The following is a 20,845-nucleotide window of genomic DNA, read 5'->3' as shown; positions in this document are numbered from 1 at the left end:
CTGCCTAGGGTTGGTGCTGCCCTGAGTGGGCTGAGCCCTGCTAACAAACCAACAGTCCTCCACGGATATGTCCGCAGGTAGAGGTGATTTCTCGATGGAGAGTCTCCTCTCAGAAGACTCTGGGTATGTGTCAAGTTGACAATTAAAGCCACACAGGATGGTCTTGTATGTGGAGCAAGCTGGCTTGAACTTACCCCAGGTCCTGCCTCTGAATCTAAGTGCTGGAAGTGTTTGCCTGTATTTTGCCCTTGCCCTGCCTTTTGAGGTATTTTTATGTGAGCCAATCTTTCTTTTTTCTTTATTTCTTCTTTTTTTTCTTTTTTCTTTTCTTTTTTCTTTTTTTTTTTTTTTTTTTTTTGAGACAGAGAGTCTTGCTACACATAGCCCTGGCTGTCCTGGAGCTTGCTATGTAGACCAGGGTGGCCTTGAACTCAAAGAGATACACTTGCTTCTGCCTCCCAAGTGTGGGATTAAAGGCTTGTGCTGCCATGCTAGGCTGTTAAGAGACATTATTTTTTAACTTTTTAAAATTGTAATTTGTTCGATTTACATCCCGATTACAGCTCCCTTCCTCATCTCCTCTCAGTCCTCCCTCCCCTGCCGACGCCCCCCCCCCCCCCCCACAATCCCTTCCTCATCCCCCCTCCCCTCCCTTAGTCCTCAGGAAGGGGGAGCCCTCCTCCCCTGTAAGCGACATTTTAAAGTTGCTTTTTGTTGATTTCTCTGCTCCTTGGAGTCAGAGCCTTCTTAATTCAAACAGCTATGTTCGCACCAGCCGGTCCACTGGAAGCGAAGCACCAAAAAACATTCCTGTTAAAAGACTAAGTATCAGCTGGTCCTGCTGTTGTATCATAAGGAAAACATAGTTTCTGTGGTACAGTCACAGACTCTTTCTATGACCCTTCACAGGAAACAGACCATCACACGTTTATGTCCCTGTAAGCTGGAAACATCAAAATGTCAAAAGAGTCGGCCTCGCTCCTATTTATGGTTTCATTTAGCTGACCCTTAACAGGGTCAAAAAAGAAGGAAAAATGCAATAAAAATTCGATATCCCTCAAAGCTCTGAACATATGCTGAAAACCTTTCTAAGAGAAAAGCAAATGTGCATGTGTCCTTGTTGTTGTCATTGTCGTCTGCTGTTCTGAGGCCGAATTTCACTCTGGAGTTTAAGCTGCCTGCAGCTCACTGTGTAGCCCACGATGGTGTCACTGTCACGGCAGCTCTCTTGCCTCCATGTCTCTAGTGCTGGGATCACTACGCCCAGTTGCGCTTTATTATACTTATATTTTGTGTATGTATACATGCATCCCATGGTACTTTGAGGGAGGTCAAAGACAGCTTCTGAGAGTCAATTTTCTTCTTTCACCAAGTGGGTTCAGGGATCGAACTCAGGTCACAAGGCTTGGCAGTAAGCACCTTTACACGGTGAGCCATCTTGATAACCTTTGTTTTGTTTTGTTTTTTAATTTCGTTTTGAGACAGGCTTTCAAAAAAGGTCTTCTGGCTGGCTTGGACTTTGCTAAGTACACTAGGGAGACCTCAAATTCAGAGACCTACCTGCCTCTGTTGTCCAAATATGGAGATTAAAGGTGTGTGTCATCACTCTCTGCTGTATTTAAGAACACAAGGACAAGAACAACAAATAAGCCTAGGTGAGGCAGGAAGATTTCTTGGAGTGTAAGTCCCTAATACTACACAAGCAAAGCCTATTGTTGGATCGCACCTGTGAGCCTAGAATCACCTGGCACCACTGTAAATTCTAGGCCGAAGTTGCCTAGTATTTCTAGAGGTTTCGGTTCTGGAATCCCCACTTCTAAGATATACATACATACATACATACATACACACACACACACACACACACACACACACACATATATACATATATATACATATATATATATATATCCCTCTGTAGAGCAGAAATGCTGCATTCTACTTATTGGCAGGGTTTCCTTGGAGAGATTAAGAACCAGAGAAATGTTGTATTCCTAGTAGGAACAGGTTTCTTGTGTCAAATAGGACCTGTTCTTTACTGTCCAGGGGCCCACGGTGAGTGAGTGAGCTTTCTTTGTAGAGTGCACAGGGCTCCACCTAGTTCAAGTCCTGGCAGCTTCCAGACTTTTTTTTTTTAGATTGTCCTGGGAAGTTTCGCTTGAGGCTAGCGTAGCAACTCAACCTTTCACCTACTTAAAGTTCACAGACCAGCTAATAATACGTTGGGCTAAAAGGGGGGAAAACCAACTGTGAACAGTCTCCTTTGTAATATTACACTGTAGTGGTTGTTTTAGTCAGTTGTGTTTTGCAATGTGTGTGTGTTTTATCTGAATAGGGGGAAGCAATCGTAGAATAAATGCCTATACCCTGGTGTAGTGTCCAAGAAGATATACAGTGGCAAACTAAACACACATATCTCGTTCATAAACAATAATTTTGAGTAACTTTCACCCTTTGAAAACACGAAACTTGGGGTAAGCGAAGATTTAAGAGTAAACGGGATACATACATGCTGCATTAAATGAAACCCTTGCAAGAGAAGGCGTTTCCAAACATCATCATCATCATCATTATTATTATTATTTACCCCCTTGCAAGATTTGCTAGAAATTCGCGTTCAAACTAGGATAACGAATCCAAAGAGGAGTGAAAAAAGAACAAGGCAGCTATTTCTCCATGTACATTGAGATTTATGTATCACAGCAGCGAAAGCGGGTTTTGCAGCTCTCTGCGGGGGTAACCCTCGACGCCTCTCCTCCTCCCGCGCGCCGCCCACCAGCCCCGCTCCCCTCTGCAGCGGGGGTTGCAGCCGGTCGGTCCCGCCGCTCCCCTCCCCAAGGGCTCCATTCCTGCCCTCCGCGGGGCCCAGCCCCGTCCAGCCGGCGGCGGCTCCGCGGAATGACCCGTAGTAACCTCGCCCCGCCCCTCCCGCCAGCGCCGCGCTCTCCCGGCCGGTACCTGATAGGCCCAGCCCTACACGCGCCACCGCCCGCGGGCCAATGGGCGGAGGTCTATTTGCATATGCAACGAGCGCCAGCCCGGGTGGCGCGTCCGGGACTGCGGCTCAACAGACGCTGCTCAGCCGGCGCCCGGGGAGCGTGGCTGCGGTTGTGGCTGCGGCCGCTGGCTGGGACGAGGAGGAGGAGGAGGCGGTGGCGGCGGAGTGGGAGGCTGAGCCGGCGGCGGGCGGGCGGTCGGTCGTCCCCGGTAGCTACGTCAGGGTCCTGAGGAGGTGGCGCTGGGCGGGAACCGCTCCCGGGAGCAGCTAGGCCTGCGTGGGTCGCAGCCCGCGGGAACGGCGGTGAGTGTGCGCAGCGCCCGTTGTGGAGAGACCAGGGTCGCGGGATGGCGGCGAGGCCTCCCCCTCCTCGGCGTGCATGCGGCCCCGCTGGGGCCTGAGGGGATGCCTGGGCCGTAGGGTGCTGAGCCGTGGCTCGGGGTGGGGTGGGGGAGGTCTGGGAAAGGGGGGGTTGGTGGAGGGTGGAGTGAGTTGGGGGGCGGGGGGATGTCCTCGCGGGTTCGGGGAAACCGCCGGTTCGGGGCGCGGGAGGAAGGATGCACCGCGGCCTCCGCTGCGGACGCGGGGGTGGGGTCGTCCCGCTCCACGCGACCTCGCGGCGTCCGTGGGAGGAACCAGCGCCCAGCGGTTCCCCGAAACCCAGGCTGGGGCTTGCTGCGAGCGTGGGGCCAGAAACTGCGTGTGCGGTGGGACTGGTGTTGGGGGGAACCTCTGGTTTGCCCTCCTCTAAGTGCGTTTTAGTTTCACACGGGTCAGTCATGAGATGCACACACCAGCAGCGCCCCCCACCCCCCGCAACGGAGGGGGGGGGAGTCAGGTGTGATCGGGCGAAGGGATTTCACAGACGAAGGTCCAACTGCGTTGTCCATTCTGGTTCTAGAACAGGCACTCCGAACTCTTGTACGTAGAGCCCCCTCCATAATAGGAAGGACAGGACGATTTTGAGAATCATAGAAACTAGAGAGGGGGCGGGCTTGGTGATAACTGACCAGAATGACGGGGGCTGACGTTCATTGAGCTTTTATTAAATGCCACACACCAAGAACTTAATGCATAGCTAGCTATGTTTACGTTGTTAGCCCACGAGGACGAGTGCAAATTCTCCTTTTTACAGCGAGAGAACCTGCACTGTTGGGCGCAATGAACTTACCTCAGATCTGCTAGTAGGAGAAGCGGGAGCCCCAGGAGGGCCTGTCTGAGTCCAGAACACTTAGATCAGATGCCTTCAGTAGCACGCAGCCTTTTATTTGCTGCTCGAATAGTTTCCACCTTGGCTTTGGGTCACCGCAGAGCTGAAGTTTGATGGTGTTTTTCCTGTTTGTTGTAGCCTCTTTTGTATGTCCACGTTGGTGTCTGAGAGTTGCTGAAAGGTGCTGCAGAGTTGCCCCGAAAAGCCTATGAGAAGCTTAACTTGAGAGTCAGTTGCACAGACTTTGTTTTTGTGTTTTCTGGTATCTTCCTGTGCATTCCTCACATGGAGACTTGAGGGCTGATTGTATTTTATTTCTCGCTCCTTTTTTTCCCCCCCTTTTCTTTTCTTTTTCCTGAGACAGGGTTTCTCTTTGTAGCTTTGGCTATCCTGCACTTGATTGGTAGACTAGGCTGGCCTCGAACTTACAGAGATACACCTGCCTTTGCCTCCCTGAGTGCTGGGATTAAAGGTGTGTGCCACAGCACCTGGCCTAATTGTATTTTCTTAAGCTCTTCTGATTGTTCTGTCATAAAATGCCTTGATTGCAGTTTGTTGGCCATAGGAGAGGGTCAGCTTGTGTTTGTAGCCCGGTTACTGGATCTGTGGGACATTTGGGCCAAGTGACTTAAAGCACAAGTATTCTGTGAGTTCAAGGTGTCCTCCTTGAAGAAAGCAAAGAAAGAGGGGCAAATGGAAGGACGCTATGAAGGGGAATACCACTAGCTTATTCCTGATTTAGTCACGTCTTCTCATTTCCATCATGTCAGACACCTTGTCAGGTGCTGGGGAATACAACAGGGTAGAATTGATGTGTTCCCGTACCTGCGGGCAGGAATTAAAACTCCAAGTAAATGATCTTGTAGATAAATGGGCGATTGCAAAGCTATGTTACATTCAATAAAGGTGAGTGAGTGTCGGAAACCTAGGGAGCTGCTCTTTAAAAACATCACGTGAGATCTTCCTAGATTTTTAATTTTGTATTCTGAGACTAATCGAATGTACATAGAACAAGATCGTCAGTACTTTTTTTGAGCAACTATAATTTTTATTTCAATATCTGCTTCCCACCAGATTGTCATTCCAGCTCGCATTGCAAGATATCTGAGTTAGATAGGGAATATTCCCAAGCATTCATTCTGTCTGCCTTTAGGGTGTTTAAAGTTTAAATATTTTTGTAGCACTTGGATTGTCTCCTGATAGCATAGTTCAGAGCAAGAATCTTTTATATGAGCTGTGGATTTGAAGGTGTGACTTAGAAACCTCCCCCTCCCCCAAACTAGGCCTAAAATGATAAGCTTTTCTAATTTTTGATAGGTAACATCGTAATTTTCTTTTTCTTTTTTTTTTTTTTGTTTGTTTGTTTTTGTTTTTAAGACAGGGTTTCTCTATGTATCCTTGGCTGTCTTGGAGTCACTTTGTAGACCAGGCTGGCCTCGAATTCACAGCGATCCATCTGCCTCTGCCTCCAGAGTGTTGGGATCAAAGGCGTGTGCCACTACTCCCGGCTTAACATTGTAATTTTCAAAAGTATTCATTTTAGTTTACATTTTACTGAGTAATTTAACATTAAAATTTCAGCTCTGAGCTGGATTTGGTGGCACACACCTTTTATCCCAGCACTTAAGAGGCAGAGACAGGCAGGTCTTTTGAATTCGAGGCCAGCCAGGTATACATAGTTTCAGGATATACAGAACCACATAGTAAGACCCTGTCTCAAAAACCAAAAGCTAAACAAACAACTTTCAGTTCTTAGGAAGCAAGAAAAACCATGCTTAAATTGAGGAACTGTTAACTATATATTTTAGTCAAGCATTTATGAAGGCAGTATAATCAATTAATTAAAATACATATATTGGGTATCAGTTGTATGCAAATTACCATCCTGTACATACTGTGTAGAATAAATGCAATGATGAGCTTGACAAAGTCTTTGCTTTGAAGATTCCCTATTAATAGTCATTTTTTTCATATGTTAGTTTAGCTGAGTCTCTAAAGAGGCTAATATGAGAACAGAAATTTCAAGAGAGTGGAGTTGTTCGATGTAAAGCTGTCATGGTGTGTTGATAAACGCGTGAGCTGAGAGGAGAAGGTACTGTTTCAGACTCAGGGACCTGGAGGCCACTGCCTGCACTCTTATTCCCTGCTAGGCTCATTGGAAAAGAACTAGGTTTTGGATGTGTGAGAACATGGTTCTAGGTTTGGAAGTGTTCCGTGGGCATTGCCTTCTCCTTGGTGTACTGGTTTACTGTTGAGAAGTAGAGTGGACGTGTGCCATTTTGGGGCCTTATCTTGTAGTATCCGAAACCAAGTGAATGGCAGGCTGGCTGCCTACGGAGGGTCACAGAATAAGAGCAGAAAGAGGCCTGTGTAGGTACTGAGTAGAAGAGGCAGAGTTTGCACACGAGATAGGAAGAGTGGTAAAAATATTTGGTCAAAGAAGTCAGGAAAGATGTCTTTTGGCTCATAGTTTCCAAGATGTCCTTCTGTTTCAGTGGGGGAGGGCTTATTGAATGAGCATTTCCTATCAAGGTGGCTGGGTGTAGAAAAAGCGGAATATAGGAAGGTTCTAGGGCAAGATAAAACCCTGAGAATATCCCCGTAAGATAGGCTTCCTCCAAAGACGCCACCTCCCAGTGATGCTATGCTTGCTATGAATCCATCAAGGAGGTAGTACATTGATTAGGCTAGGACCCTGTCTCATTGTCTCCGGAAATGCCTTCACAGACCCTCTCCCTTGACCAGAGGTGTGCTTTACTAATCTAGGCATTTATTCATCCAGTTGACAATCAGGATTAACCATGTCGGGACAGTGAGCAGATAGCCAGAAGTAGTCACTGCAGGGGAGGCGGTTATTACCGTGGAGTGCTCCTGGCAGAAGTCCTTGGTTGACCCTTGCCACTATGGTAGGATGAGTCGAGCTAGAGGTGAAGAAATGGAGACATGTAGATAGGAAGTGCTGCCCAGAGGGTTGGCTTGCTTGTTTTGAGGCATGGCCTCTTTATGTAGTCCTGGCTGTCCTCCAGCCTGGTCTTGCTCCAGCTCACAGAGCCCCCTCCTTCCTCTGCCTCCTAAGTGCTGGGATTAAAGGCCTGTACCACCACCACCCAGCTCCTGGTGAAGGGAGGCTTGATGGGGAGGGTATGTGAGTAAAAGGGTTGCTTACTTTAATTTGCTGGGGCATGGGAGGAGTTGGTGCTTTTGTCCTTATAATCACTACAAAACTCCAGCAAATACTTTTCCTTCAAGGCTCTTTCTTCTAAACTTTATTTTAATTAGCCTAGCTTTATTTTCTTTGTTTCTAGTTTTCAGAATGTTCTTGTTATTTTGCAGTTGTGTATATCTTAGTTATTTCACTTTATTTCATAAAAGACTATAGGGAAAATTCGCAAAGAAACACTCTTTCCCTTGAGTGTTTCTTTTTTTTTTTTTTTTTTTTAAGATTTTATTTATTTATGTATGTGTATTCTATTTACATGTATGCCTGCATGCCAGAAGAGGGCATCAGGTTTCAGCATAGATGGCTGTGAGCCACCATGTGGTTGCTGGGAATTGAACTCAGGACCTCTGGAAGAGCAGGCAGTGCTCTTTTCTGCTGAGCCATCCTCTTTTTAAGTACCAGTCACTTTGCCAATTCTGGGCATTAATGTTTGCTTCCTGTGAGAATTTTCCTGTAAAGTGAGGCGCCCCTTTCCTCCCATTGTGGTTTGATTTAAAGAAACGTGAGACTGGAATTAGGGGTGCTTGGGTTTGAATCCTCTTATTTGATTACTGTCCTTCGACAGCTTATTTAACTTTTCTGGGCCTTGGTTTCTTTACTGAATGATGGTGATAATAGACCCTATTGTTGACTGTTGTGAGTTTTTAAGTTAAGTGCCTGCAGTATTATCAATAAACTTCAGCCAGTTTGTTTTTAGAGAATGCAAAAGTTTTTGTTTTTTATTGCTTGTTTTTTTTTTTTAACCCCACCCTCTCTTTTTCAAGACAGTGTCTCTGTAGTCTTGGCTGTCCTGGACCTTGCACTGTAGACCAGGCTGGCCTCAAACTTAAGAGTTCCTCTTGTCTCTGCTTCCCAAGTGCTGGGATTGAAGGTGTGAGCCACCACTTCTGGCTTTGGCTTGTCTCTTGGAGTCCCATTAGCTTCTGTATGCAGTCACAACATAGGGAGGTGTCTTATGTGTTAGGAAACTTTCTTTAGTGGAGTTTGAAATATTATATGTAAATAATAAATTGAAGAGCATGAGCTAGATTTTGTTCTCTTATTTAAAATATTAATATTGTGTATATATATGATTATGTGTGCATATGTGCATGCGAGCCCTGAGAGTGCATCTGTGTGCATACCACAAGACACAAATGAAGATCAGGGGTCAGGTTTGGAGTTGCTTCTCTCTTGCCTTTATGTGGGTTCTAGGGATTGAACTCAGTTCACCAGGCTTCAGTGGCAAGCCTTTACTGGCTGAGCCATCTCACTGATCCCATCTCATGATTTTGTTCAGTTTTAGTTAGCAGTTATTTTAGACTTGTGCTTTAATTTTCTTGGGAAAATTAAATTTCTATGTGTAGCACATTGCAAGCAGGATGACATTATGACATTCTCATTCAAATTACAGGCATCCACTTTTACTACTTACAATAAGGCTTATGTCATAATGATACTAATTCAGGTGGCATTTCTTTTTTCTTTTTTTGAAACAGGGTCTCACTGTTTATTCCAAGCTTGCTTTGAACTTGCTGTGAGGCTCAGGTTGGCCTTGAACTTGAGATCCTTATGTTTTAGCCTCCTGAGTTGCTGGGTGGAAGAGGCACCATTACCATCCGTGTTTATAAAACTTGGTATGTAAATTGGAGTCAGTTGCTTATTTCTCAGACTTTTATCTCCTTTCTAAAAAAAAAAAAAAGTTCTTTTGGTGGGTGGGGGCAGGTTTCTTTTTCTTTTTTCTTTTTTTCCTAATGTAAACCCATGCTGGCCTTGATCTTAAAATCTCCTGTTTTAGTCTCCCAGGTGCTGGGATTACAGGCAGTCAACATTGAGCCAGTTTCCTAGCTTTCAATTTCAGTTTTTGTAACATGGCATTTTAAGTTTTTACCCTAGAGTTATGTGGGCCAAGGAAGCAGACAGATAGTAGTTTAGGGGGACCCAGCTGTGTGCTTGCGACTTTCCTTGTCTCTTTGCCTTGCTCCTCTGTTTTATTTTGCTTTTTCCTGTTTTCTCTATTGTTTTTCTTATTCTCCTGTCGCTGGTTTTATATTTCATAGGAACAAACATTCTGAATCTGGTAGGTTAACAAACTTATATAAAGTGCCTCTTAAAGGGGGAGTTGATTGGAAGTGACCTCTAAGTTTCTCAAGCTCAGTGAAGGTAATAAAAGGAGTGGTAGAGGGCAAGTGGGATGTACAGTGGGCAGGGAGCTCCTGTTTTGCCAGAATAGCCAGGAGAAGGGTCAGCCAAAAATATGGAGTAAGCCTAGAGGGGTGTTTGAAGTAAATGGGAGTTGAAGGAAGGTACTCACAGTAGATGTTGGGGTAGAGAAGTTTTGGAAGAGCGTATCAGCAGCCAACGTTGAGGTTCAGGTGTTGAGGACTAAGGAGGTTAGAGTGTATCTGTTGGGGAGGCATGGAGCAGAGGCTGGACAGACAGATCCAGTTATGAACCTGCATGGATTTCAATCAGTGAATCAACTCAGAAAGTAGTTCTTGGATGAATTAGAAGTTTCCTGGGGTATAACAAGTGAAGACGGGGGTGGTCTTCTCACTTGTTGTATATAGGAAGTGTATTGAGAAGCTTGTCTTGACTTGTTTGCCACGATGCTTCTAGTCCTGGTGATACAGCATTTTTCACAACCATTTGGCCTTCCCATTGGACTTAGTTTCCTGTCTGATTTCTTGCCATAAAGTCTTCTTTTTCATCATGGTTCTTTCTCATCACCTTGCCTTTCCTTTTCTTAGGCTTGAGATTTTTTTTTGTTACTTGTGTCAGAAAGTTCAGGTATCCACATATATGTAGATATGTATGTATATGTAAGAGAGAGAGAGACAGACAGACACAGAGACTGAGACTTAAGTAGCCTAGGCTGGCTTTGTATGTCAACATCCTGGCTGGCTTGTAAATTTTATGTGTTGACTACGTGGAAATTACTGGGGTATTTATATGGGTCTTTTCTTCTTTAGACATCTCAATAAATAAGATTCTCAGAAAACATCTGTATCAGAGACAGTGGGCAATAAGTAGATGAAGCCAAAGATGAGACCAGATGCTTCTTCATGTGAGAGAAAGCAGGCTGCTACCATGAACATGACCAGGAATGTCGAAGGCCTTCTGGCTTTGAGCCAGCAGGAAGAACTAGTGGATTTGTCAAACAACTACCCAGTGAGTACAAGTGAAGATGAGGGGGACAGTGATGGAGAAAGAAAATGTCAAAAGCTTCGGGAAGCAATCTGTTCCCTTGGTGGAAAGAGTAGGTGGAAATTGGCAGAGAGATCTGAGGCTAGTCTGATGGTGTCAGAGTTCAATGTCACTTCTGAAGGATCAGGTGAAAAGCTTGTCCTTTCAGATTTGCTTGGGTCTGCTACCGCATTATCTTCATTGGCTGCTGTGAAAAAACAACTGCTGAGAGTCAAGTCAAAGACTCTTGCGATACCACTTAACAAAGAAGAGGCTGACCGGATCATCAGGGAAGCAGCATTCAGCAAAACCTCACAAATGCTCTCTAAGTGGGAGCCTGTTGTTGTGAAGAACCGGCAAGCAGAGCAGCTGGTTTTTCCCATAGAGAAGGAGCTACCAATTGTTGCTCCCATTGAACATGTGTTCACTGGCTGGAAAGCAAGAACCCCTCTGGAGCAAGAAGTTTTTAACCTCCTTCATAAGAACAAGCAACCAGTAACAGACCCTTTATTGACTCCGATGGAAAAAGCTTCCATCAAAGCCATGAGCCTGGAAGAAGTCAAGACACGCCGAGCAGAGCTTCAGAGGGCACGAGCTCTGCAGTCCTACTATGAGGCCAGAGCTCGAAGAGAGAAGAGAATCAAAAGTAAAAAGTATCACAAAGTTATAAAGAAGGGAAAGGCCAAGAAAGCCTTAAAAGAATTTGAGCAGCTGTGGAAGGACTGCCCAAGTGCTGCATTGCAAGAACTGGAAAAAATAGAAAAGGCCAGAGTGATGGAGCGGATGAGCCTTAAGCACCAGGGTAATGGTAAATGGGCAAAGTCAAAGGCAATTATGGCCAAATATGACCTGGAGTCTCGTCAAGCTATCCAAGAGCAACTGGCTAAGAACAGAGAACTGACACAGAAACTCCAGATAGTTAGAGAGAGCGAGGAAGAGGAGGGATGCACAGAAGAGGGGGTAACCCCGGTCTCTGATGGAATGAATGACCTACAGTTGAATGCAGCTGGTCTAAATCCCTGGATGCTCAGGAGTTGGAACAGCAATGCCGAAGGAGGTGAGATCAGTACCAGTCCTGAACAGCTACCTGAACTGGTGGCCCATAGGTCTTATGAAAGTGAGGGAGATGAAAGACCAGTGGCAGAACAACTTCTGTTGAAAGAAAGATCTTTTCAAGAAAGGGTTGATCCCAATAATGCTAAGCCAATGGATGGCCAAGAAACAGAAAACTCTAATAACCAGGAGCTGTTACCTGGTTCCAGGGTATTGTTTCAGAAACCCAACAAGGAAAGCCATCAACCTGAGATCCACCAGATGAGTTCAGTGGGAACTGTTCTCCGTATTCAGAGAGAGGAACCAGCCCCAGAGGATTCTGTGGTGCCTCAAAGGCTGGAGAGAGCCTGTGCTCTGGAACAAGGAGAGTTGGGCAAAGAGGGACATTATCAAATAAAGGAACTTTCAGGACCTTTGCCGAAAGGAGAGTGGAAGGAGAGTAGCTCACATAGTAAGCCTGATGCCTCTGGAAGGAAGAGGAAGAAGGAACAAATGATTGACCTACAGAACCTCCTAACTACTACATCTTATTCTGTGAAGTCTTTGGCAATGCCCACGACAGAAGATTTGGAAGATGAAGTGGAGACAGACAATAAGCAAATGATAAAGGAAGCTTTTGCTGGGGATGATGTCATAAGAGAGTTTTTAAAAGAGAAAAGGGAAGCTATAGAGGCAAATAAACCAAAGGACTTGGACCTGACATTGCCTGGATGGGGTGAGTGGGTTGGTATGGGCCTGAAGCCCAGTGCCAAGAAAAGACGCCATTTTCTTATTAAAGCTCCCAAAAGTTCTCCAAGAAAAGACAAGAATTTACCCAATGTGATTATCAGTGAGAAGCGCAACATCCATGCAGCTGCTCATCAGGTGCGGGTTGTTCCACACCCATTCACCCACCACAAGCAATTTGAAAGGACTCTCCAGAACCCTATTGGGTACACATGGAACACCCAGAGGGCCTTCCAAACGCTGACAGTTCCCAAGGTTAGCACCAAACTAGGCCATATCATTAATCCCTTAAAGGCAGAAAATGTGGGCTACTGCTCTTCCTCAAGGTCTGACCTCTCTCTCCTGCAGAGCGGTAGGAAGCAGCTCTCCAGAAAGCAGCAAACACAGCTGAAGAAAAGCTCTGCAGATTGAGCTGCCAGAGGAGTAGTGTCTTTGTTCCTGGGACTAGGAACCTCTAGTATTTCTCTCAGTTTCATCATAGTGCTTTGGCGGCATTTTTCTAAATTGACAGAACACTGTAGTTAAGCCACATTGTATAAATAAGGCATTCCATTTTGAGATGTATCCTATATTCAGAAATGATTCGTTCATGGGAAGAATGACTACCATAATGTAGAGAACCTGTGTAGTACCTATCCTGGGGTTAGGGAGTGATCAGTGAGTGGAAGTTCAGGCTGGGACTGGGCAGCGGAAGCATGGGCAGCAAAGGATGCCCAGTTTGGATACTAAGAAGTGATGTGGTGGCTCATATATGTAACCCAGCATTATGAGAGGCTGAGCCAAAAAGATCATTTAGTTGAGGCTATGGAATGAGAACTTGGCTCAAAAAACAGAAGAAAACAAGCCCAAAGCATTCTAGCAAGAGTTAACAGCAGAATGAACACATTTAGAGACTTGGAAAAGATAGACAATAAAAATAGAGATGAATAGAATTTAAGAATAAAGTGACAGAATCGGGAGTATTGAAAAGTCAGTTGTGGAGGGTCTTAAATGCTTTGCAGAGAAATTTGGAATCACTATCTTTTTTTCCTTAGGCAATGTAGAGGAATTCAGACTTGGATAGGGGATTGGAGTGGGTGCCAAGCTGGCAGCATGCAGGATTATTGACGGGGATAAGAGTTAAAGGCCTCAGCTGTGGAAGTTAGAGTGAGCGTGGGCAGCAGGGCGGGATGATGGGAGTGGAACAATTGCTTGACAAGAGCTCTATGGAGAATAAAGGATAAAGGGAATTTTATTGGATGCCTTGAAGTTTTGAGCAGGGCTTTGTAATTAGGGGGATTTAGCTTTCCATTTTTATTTATTGGAAAGATGCAATGATAGTGGAGAGTACTGCTTATTGAAGTAGAATGGAGACTTAGGTTTGGAAAATTCTTGTATATTGTTTAATGTGAAGTTAAGCTGAGCATGGTGGGATATCCGTGCAATCTCAGTTCTTGGGAGCAGAAGGATAGCTCTAAGTTCAAGGCTAGTAGGTCTACATACTTCCAGCTCTACGTAAGGATCTTCTAGGTAGGTGATAGCTAGATTGGGGAGTGAGGGGGTGACAAAACTGCGTTTAGAACACAGCTGCCTCCTTGAGTATAGGAAGACTCATGTTTTGCAATAACTGGTGCTCAAGAATTTTTCTTCAGGAGTATGGCTGCCAGAGAATCCATCTGTGAGTCTTTGGGATCAGACTGATTACGCATAGGGCAAGTGAGGCTAAAAAGGGATTGTGTCCAGAATACTTACTTTGTATCCCAAATTATGACCGCTGCTGATATTTTGGTGTTTTTTGTTTGCTAACAAGTGAGACTATGTTGTGTATATTCAGTGTTCAGCCTATTATTCCTTGTCAATATTACCACAAGCAATTACTGTGTTAAAAGATGTTTGAAATATTTTTAGTGGCTATATGATGATCTAGTGAATCTAGTGTTATAGTGTATTTGACAGTTCCCAGTTATTGTGTATTTGCTTATTTGCTTTTGAATGGCTGTTACAAATGACTTATTAAAGATTCCTGGAAGTGAAACATTGGCTAAAGGCTATGACAAAGTTCAGTGCTCTTAATAAAAATCATAAACTTGCTTCCCAAGTGGTGCTTCATTCTTGTGCCATTCTCATGAGGGTGACGTATTTTATTAGTTTTTGCATTTATGTACTCACAGCCTTAAGACACTAATATCTTTTTTTAGCTACTGTCTATTTATTGTATAACATTGGTTGTCCTGGAAGTTGTTATGTACACTAGGCTAGTCTTGAACTCACAGAGTTCCAAATGTTATCCTTAATATTTTATATATATATAAAAGCAACAAAACAGCACTTGGGAAGGCAGAGGCAGGTGGATTTATATGAGTTTGAGGCCAGCCTGGTCTTCAAAGCAAGTCCAGGACAGCCAAGGCTACGCAAAGAAATCCTGTCCCCCAAAAAGTCATCAAACAACAACAAAATGACCCTCTCCAGACAACTTAGCTTTGAGTGTTTTGGTTAAATCTGATTCAGTGATGTAAGTAATGACTGTACTTTTCCATTACCTATATTCTACTGAAAGTTTGAAGAATAGGACTAGTTAGATGACAGCATAACTCCTCAATGATTTACTGGTTGTTGAGTTAGTTGATAGAAAATGCAGCTAACCAGATTTAATATCCCCTTGTGTTTCTTTGGGATTTCTAGCCTATTTTTCAGAAGCATAGATATAAAATTCCTTATTGTATTTTTTGTGATGTTTCTTGTTTTACTCTTTTGGAAATACATTCAATAAAGCAAAGCTGGTGTGGTGACACATCCCTTTAATCCCAGCAGAGTCCAGTGGATCTCTGATTTGTAGGCCAGTCTGGTGGTGGTGTACAAAGAGTTCCAGGACAGCCAGGGCTATCACACAGAGAAACCTTATCTCAAAAATCATAGAACAACAAAAACAAAAAACAGTTATTGAATACATGCTATGTATTTTGTGTTTCTTGGGCTGTTATACATCAGAGATATTAGAGTGCCCACCATTTTGAAGTGGAGGTAGAAACCACAAAATCCATAGAAGTGTATTCACTGCACTGGGTTCTCAGAGGAAAGACTACAAGCAGTTGCCAGAGTGCTTCATAAAGAGGTGACATCAGAGTTCAAGTTTGGACAGTTTGAGCTGTCCAAGCACTGAGATTCATTGGGGAAGGGTAGGGAAAAATAGTGCGATTTGTAAATCCTCAGTAAAGCTACGATGGTACTTTGTCCATTGTGTGTGATACCGTTCAGCAGCCCCTCTTCAGTACTGGACCTCACAAGGGATGGGGTGTGCATTCCACCACTGAGCAGCTTGAACAATAGGTAATCTTTACTTTGTGGCTTTAAAATATTTCCTTGGCCGTAGGGTGTGACTGACTGTATACACAAGAAATTGCTACTTCAAGAGAAGGAAGTAAATGACAAAAACCTTACACATCTCTAAAAACATTTATTGACACTTAACTTAAAATTTCACAACAGTCAACAATAGATTCTGTTATCACCACCATTCAGTAAAGAAATAGAGGCCCAGAAAAGTTAAATAAGCTGTCGAAGAAGGACAGTCATCAAATAAGAGGATGCAAATCCAAGCAACCCTAATTCCATTCTCATGTTTCTTTATATCAAACCACGGTGGGGAGGAGAGGGAAATTCTTTACAGGAAAATACGTGCAGGAAGCAAGCCCCAGTGCACAGAATTGGCAGGATGGCTAGTGCTTACAAAGAAGGACCACTCAAGGGAGAGCTGGGTCTCTGAATTTTCCGTCCCTAAAGTCTTCTAATGAAATAAAGTGAAACAAATAAGATATACACAAATGCAAAATACCAAGAACATTCAGAAAACCAGAAACCAAGAAAGTAAAGCTAGGCTAAAGATAAAGATTAGAAGATAAAGATCCTTAAAGGAGAAAAGTGCTAGAGTTTTGTACTGATTGTAAGGGAAAATACAAACTCCTCCCATGCCCCAGCAGCTTCCTCATGTAAGTAACTCTTTTTCATCTATAATCCAACACCCTCTCCACCAAGCCTCTGTTAAAAGTATATTAAAACCTCTGCTAATGGCGGCTTAGTGATGGTAGTGCACGCCTTTAATCCTAGCACTTGGGAGGCAGAGGCAGGTGGATCTCATGGTTTAAGGCCAGTCTGGTCTACAGAGTGAGTTCCAGGATAGCCAGGGCTACATAGAGAAACCTTGTCTGGAAAACAAAACGAATTTCCTCTTTAATTTCAAACTGAAAATTAATGAGTAAAGAAGATAGCTCTTTAAAGGGGATGCAGTGAATAGAAGGATGGCCTAGTGCTTTTAAAGTCCTGGGGATGTTAAATCATGAGGTTTACCCAGCAGAATGTGCTGGCCGTAGAAGTGGGTGGAAAAGATTGTGAGGAAAGCACTGAGGAGGAATCCACTGAGTGACGTAGGAGAGGGACCATTAGAGATTAGAGGGACACGTACCATGGCGATGAAAGGATCATGTGTAGGGCAGTTGGAAATTTGTGCAGGGAGCATTTGGCCTGCAGTGATTAACTAGACAGGTCAAGAAAGGCCTAAGGGATTGGGGGAGGTCATAGGCAGTGTTACAGTTTAAGGGGTGGACTCCACAAAGTCACACCGCCCAACAGACCTCACAGGGTGGGGTAGGGGGTGGGGCTAATTGGTGCGGGTATACAGAGGCTGCCTCTGAGCAAGGGTGGAAGGGAAAGAGCAGGGAGAGGAGGCACTGCCTTTGTATAAGGGATATAATGCGTGTGCACTGGGAGGATATGAGACTCAGACTTGTGTCAACAGTGGAAATGTGTCGTCGCATTGTGGCAGCTCCTGATGACTAACCTGCTGTCACTAGTTCCCTGAGGGCAGGCCTATGGAAATGCCTGATTGCTAACAGAAAATGCAGGGGTTGATGAAGTCAGAGAACTGCCTGATTTAGACAGTATTAAGCGGTTTTGTACTGTTAAAACCAGTTTTCTGTGCTGAAAGTAATACAGAAACATTAAGGTCTTTGTGTGTGTGTGTGTGTGTGTGTGTGTGTGTGTGTGTGTGTGTGTGTATGAATGAGTGCATACTGGTGCAGGACATTGCACTCTTGTGGAAGTCATGGGACAAATTATGGATGTTGGTTCTTTATTTCGCTCTGCAAATCTCCCCAAGATAGAACCTGGGTTGATGGGTACTTGGTGGCAAGTACTTCTGATCCTGCTGTGACCTAAAGAGGCATCAGTGTACATGTCCAGCTTATTAGAGTTTTCTTTTTCTGAAGGTTAGGTTTGTGGTTTGCTTTGGAATTTGAAAGGTTAAGCAGGTGACAGCCCAGATGGCCAGGTCTGTCTAATACTCAGTGTTCATTACTTAACTCAGAACTTTTCCATTGATTAGAGAGCAAAACACACTTGCATATTCTAAGTATTTTTTGGATGAGAAATGTCTATATTGCCATCTGTTGTGTTAGTTATGAGTGCTAACTACATAGGTACTTATTTGCCTTTTATAAAAGTTATCTTAGGCATATGACATGTGGGCCAGCTTGGGTTCTTTTTCATTCCCCACTTCCCACCCCAGCTTTGCATACATAACAAATTTTAATTATCTGCGTTAATGTTTCTTTGTTGAGGAATGCTTATTAATATTTTTGGCTAAATTATTAAATGTTCCTTTTCTTTTTTTTTTTTTTTCCAAGACAGAGTTTCTCTATGTGTAGCCTTGGCTGTCCCAGACTCACTTTGTAGACCAGGCCGGCCTTGAACTTACAGAGATCCACCTGCCTCTGCCTCCTGAGTGCTGGGATTAAAGGCGTGTGCCACCATGTCTGGCGAAATGTTCCTTTTTCAAGCATAGGGTTTACTACTTGTTTTTATTTTATTTACACATTTTGCTTTATCCAGATTATATTACCATAATGTTGACTTTGTTATCATAAAACTAAACATAAGACTAGAAATTCCTCTTGTTTCTGTTGACTTGATCTCTGGGCTGGATTCCTGCTGTTTGAAGCAGGAGGATGTTTATGAGTTTCTTCTAAAATTAAGCAGGAAGTTTTAGTTAACAGGAAACCAAAACTTAGCATCCATTGCATGTATGTATGGATTGAGACAGCATCTTACTTTGTAACCCAGTTGGTCCCTCCTGCCACAGCCTGATGAGTGGTCAGTACCATGCCTTGTTCCTGTAGATATGTGTATGTGTGTGTGTGTAACTACTCATGGCCTATGTATGCAAAGTGTGCTTTTGATTTTTTCCTTTTTATTTTTTGTGGTTCTGGAATAGGATCTCATACATGCAAGTAATCACTGAGACATCGAGCTGCTGTAACCCTAGTTTGAAGTATATGTAATTTTAATGTAAGCATATGGACTTATTCTTACCACCACAAATGATAATATGTGGATGATGATGATGATGATTTATTTATTTGAATTTCTGAGACAGGGTATTTCTGTGTAATAGAGCCCTGGCTTTCTTCAACTCAATTTGTAGACCAGGCTGACCTCAAACTCACAGAAATCCACCTGCCTCTGCCTCCCAAGTGCTGGGGTATTTATTTATTAAAAGATTTATTTATTATGTGCATAGTATTCTGCCTGCCTGTATACCTGCACTCTAGAAGAGGACATCAGATATCATTATAGATGGCTGTGAACCATCATGTGGCTGCTGGGAATTGAACTCAGGACCTTTGGAAGACCAGGCAGTACTCTTAACTTCTGAGCCATCTCTCTAGCTTGAGTATTTATTTTTCATGTTGTCACTGTTAGAATTTCCCTAAGTCATTTTCATGTTGTATTACATAATTTTCTATATTGCTAGGCTGTTACAGAATTTGTATTCATTATTTGCTCAAACTAGACATGAGCACTGTTGCCTTAGGCTGTTAGACATTTCTCTTACACATTAAAGGTGTTTAGTTTGTATATTATTTTCTAGGCATTAAAAAAAAAAAAAATCAAACCAAACCAAACCAGTGTGCTGGGGTGGGAGACCTGGAGGAGGCAGTGACTGCTGGAGCTACAATAAGAGGTCTGGGAGGCAGAGCAGAGTAGTCTCAGTATAGAGACAATGGATTGATAGCTGGGTGTGGGTGAGCTTGCAATCTAAAGCTGCAGTGTAGAACCCCAGACCTGGTCATTCCAGTGTTATGACCATTATAATTTACACAGTGACCCAGCTGCTGCTGCTGCTTTTTGAGACAGACTTCTGTTATGTAATACAGGGTGGCCTAATATGCACTAGCTGTCATCCTACTGACTGCTGAGTACAGGCAAGTGTCACAATGCCGGGCTTGAAGAGTTATGTAATGTGTGTGTGTGTGTGTGTGTGTTCCTGCTGTTGTTGTGTGCAGGCCCAGCTTGGCTTGTAACCAAGGCTTGTAACCTTACACCTCTAAGTCTAGTTTGGGAATACATGAGACCTTGTTTCCAAAACTCTCACAGAAACACAAAAAGCCAAAAAACTTTGAGCAGCTACAGCCATTGCTCACAATGAACAAGCATTTAAAATCACCACAAAACCAGTAATTAGAAACTTTATTCTTAAAAGAAAAAAAAAAAAAGAAACTTTATTCTTTAGTCTTTATATATTCAAAGACTAAATATATCCAAACAGCTGTTTTCTGTAGGTCATGCCTACCATACTTTTTCACGTTTTATTTTGCCAACATTTTACAGTTTGGAATGTTTATATTTTGTCCCTGGCCTTTGGATTGTTTTTTTCTTCTTGTTTTTTTCTTGGCTGTCCTGGAACTTACTCGAGTCCAGGCTGGCCATGAACTCAGAGAGCCAGCCTATGCTGGGATTAAAGACATGTACCACCACTGCTTAGCTTTTTCTTATTTTTCTAGGAAAGAAAACTAAAGTTCAAAAGTGAAGTTGTTTTCCTCCTTAAAACAGACTTCATCTAAAAATTAGGCTGTTCACTTTAGTGGGTATGGGTTCATGGGATACTCAATAGATTACTTGCCTGGATTTAGGATTATTAATACACAGGCAGTTAGGTTGCCCTGTAGTCTAGAATCTAATGTTCTGTGGGAAATGTATGTATGTATGTATGTATGTATGTATGTATGTATGTATGTATGTATCTGTGTATGTATTTATATATGAATGACTATATGTCTGGCTCTCTTGTAGAAAATGATTAGACTGCATAAAAAGTAGTATGCAAAGTGTACATAGTTCTAGTTATTATTGTCTTAATGCGCATGACATTCAGTTATTGACTGGTTGGCACACAGGATCAACACAGTTACTGTCGGTAAGATGTGGGTACCCAGCTCCAGACATTCCACTTTTATGCTGAATTAATTCAGAGATGGCTGGGTACGTTCATGCTATTCCTCCTCATGCCCTTCCCCTTAATATAACAAATTCTCATATAAAATTACACCCTTGAGGGGCTGGAGAGATGGCTCAAAGGATAAAAGCACTGTCTGCTCTTCTAGAGGTCCTGAGTTCAGTTCCCAGCAACCACATGGTGGTTTACAGCATCTATAGAGAGATC

At 43.5% G+C, this 20,845-nt stretch overlaps 2 protein-coding genes across 4 annotated transcripts in view; both read left to right on the top strand.

The window, feature by feature from the left end:
- Positions 1-3,156: 3,156 nt before the first annotated feature.
- Positions 3,157-20,845, top strand: part of Acsl3 (acyl-CoA synthetase long chain family member 3) — a 48,202-nt gene continuing 30,513 nt past the window's right edge. Inside the window, exon 1 of one of the 3 annotated variants that reach the window (XM_051154013.1) lies at positions 3,157-3,301. The gene's annotated coding sequence lies outside the window, so the exon portion shown is untranslated. Of the gene's footprint in view, positions 3,302-9,001; positions 9,045-10,457; positions 10,579-20,845 lie in introns of those variants that run through there. The other 2 variants (XM_051154014.1, XM_051154015.1) reach the window with 2 other exon arrangements.
- LOC127196367 (U3 small nucleolar RNA-associated protein 14 homolog B-like) lies at positions 8,990-13,082 on the top strand. The gene is made up of 2 exons (XM_051154012.1): positions 8,990-9,044; positions 10,380-13,082. Exon 2 carries the CDS (start codon positions 10,441-10,443, stop codon positions 12,781-12,783), a length of 2,343 nt encoding a protein of 780 aa, XP_051009969.1. The 5' UTR covers positions 8,990-9,044; positions 10,380-10,440; the 3' UTR covers positions 12,784-13,082.

The sequence above is a fragment of the Acomys russatus genome, chromosome 12 (genome assembly GCF_903995435.1).
Source record: "Acomys russatus chromosome 12, mAcoRus1.1, whole genome shotgun sequence".
Classification (NCBI taxonomy): Eukaryota; Metazoa; Chordata; class Mammalia; order Rodentia; family Muridae; genus Acomys; species Acomys russatus.
Note: the sequence above shows the minus strand (reverse complement) of the source record. Positions and strands in the feature narration are given on the sequence as shown.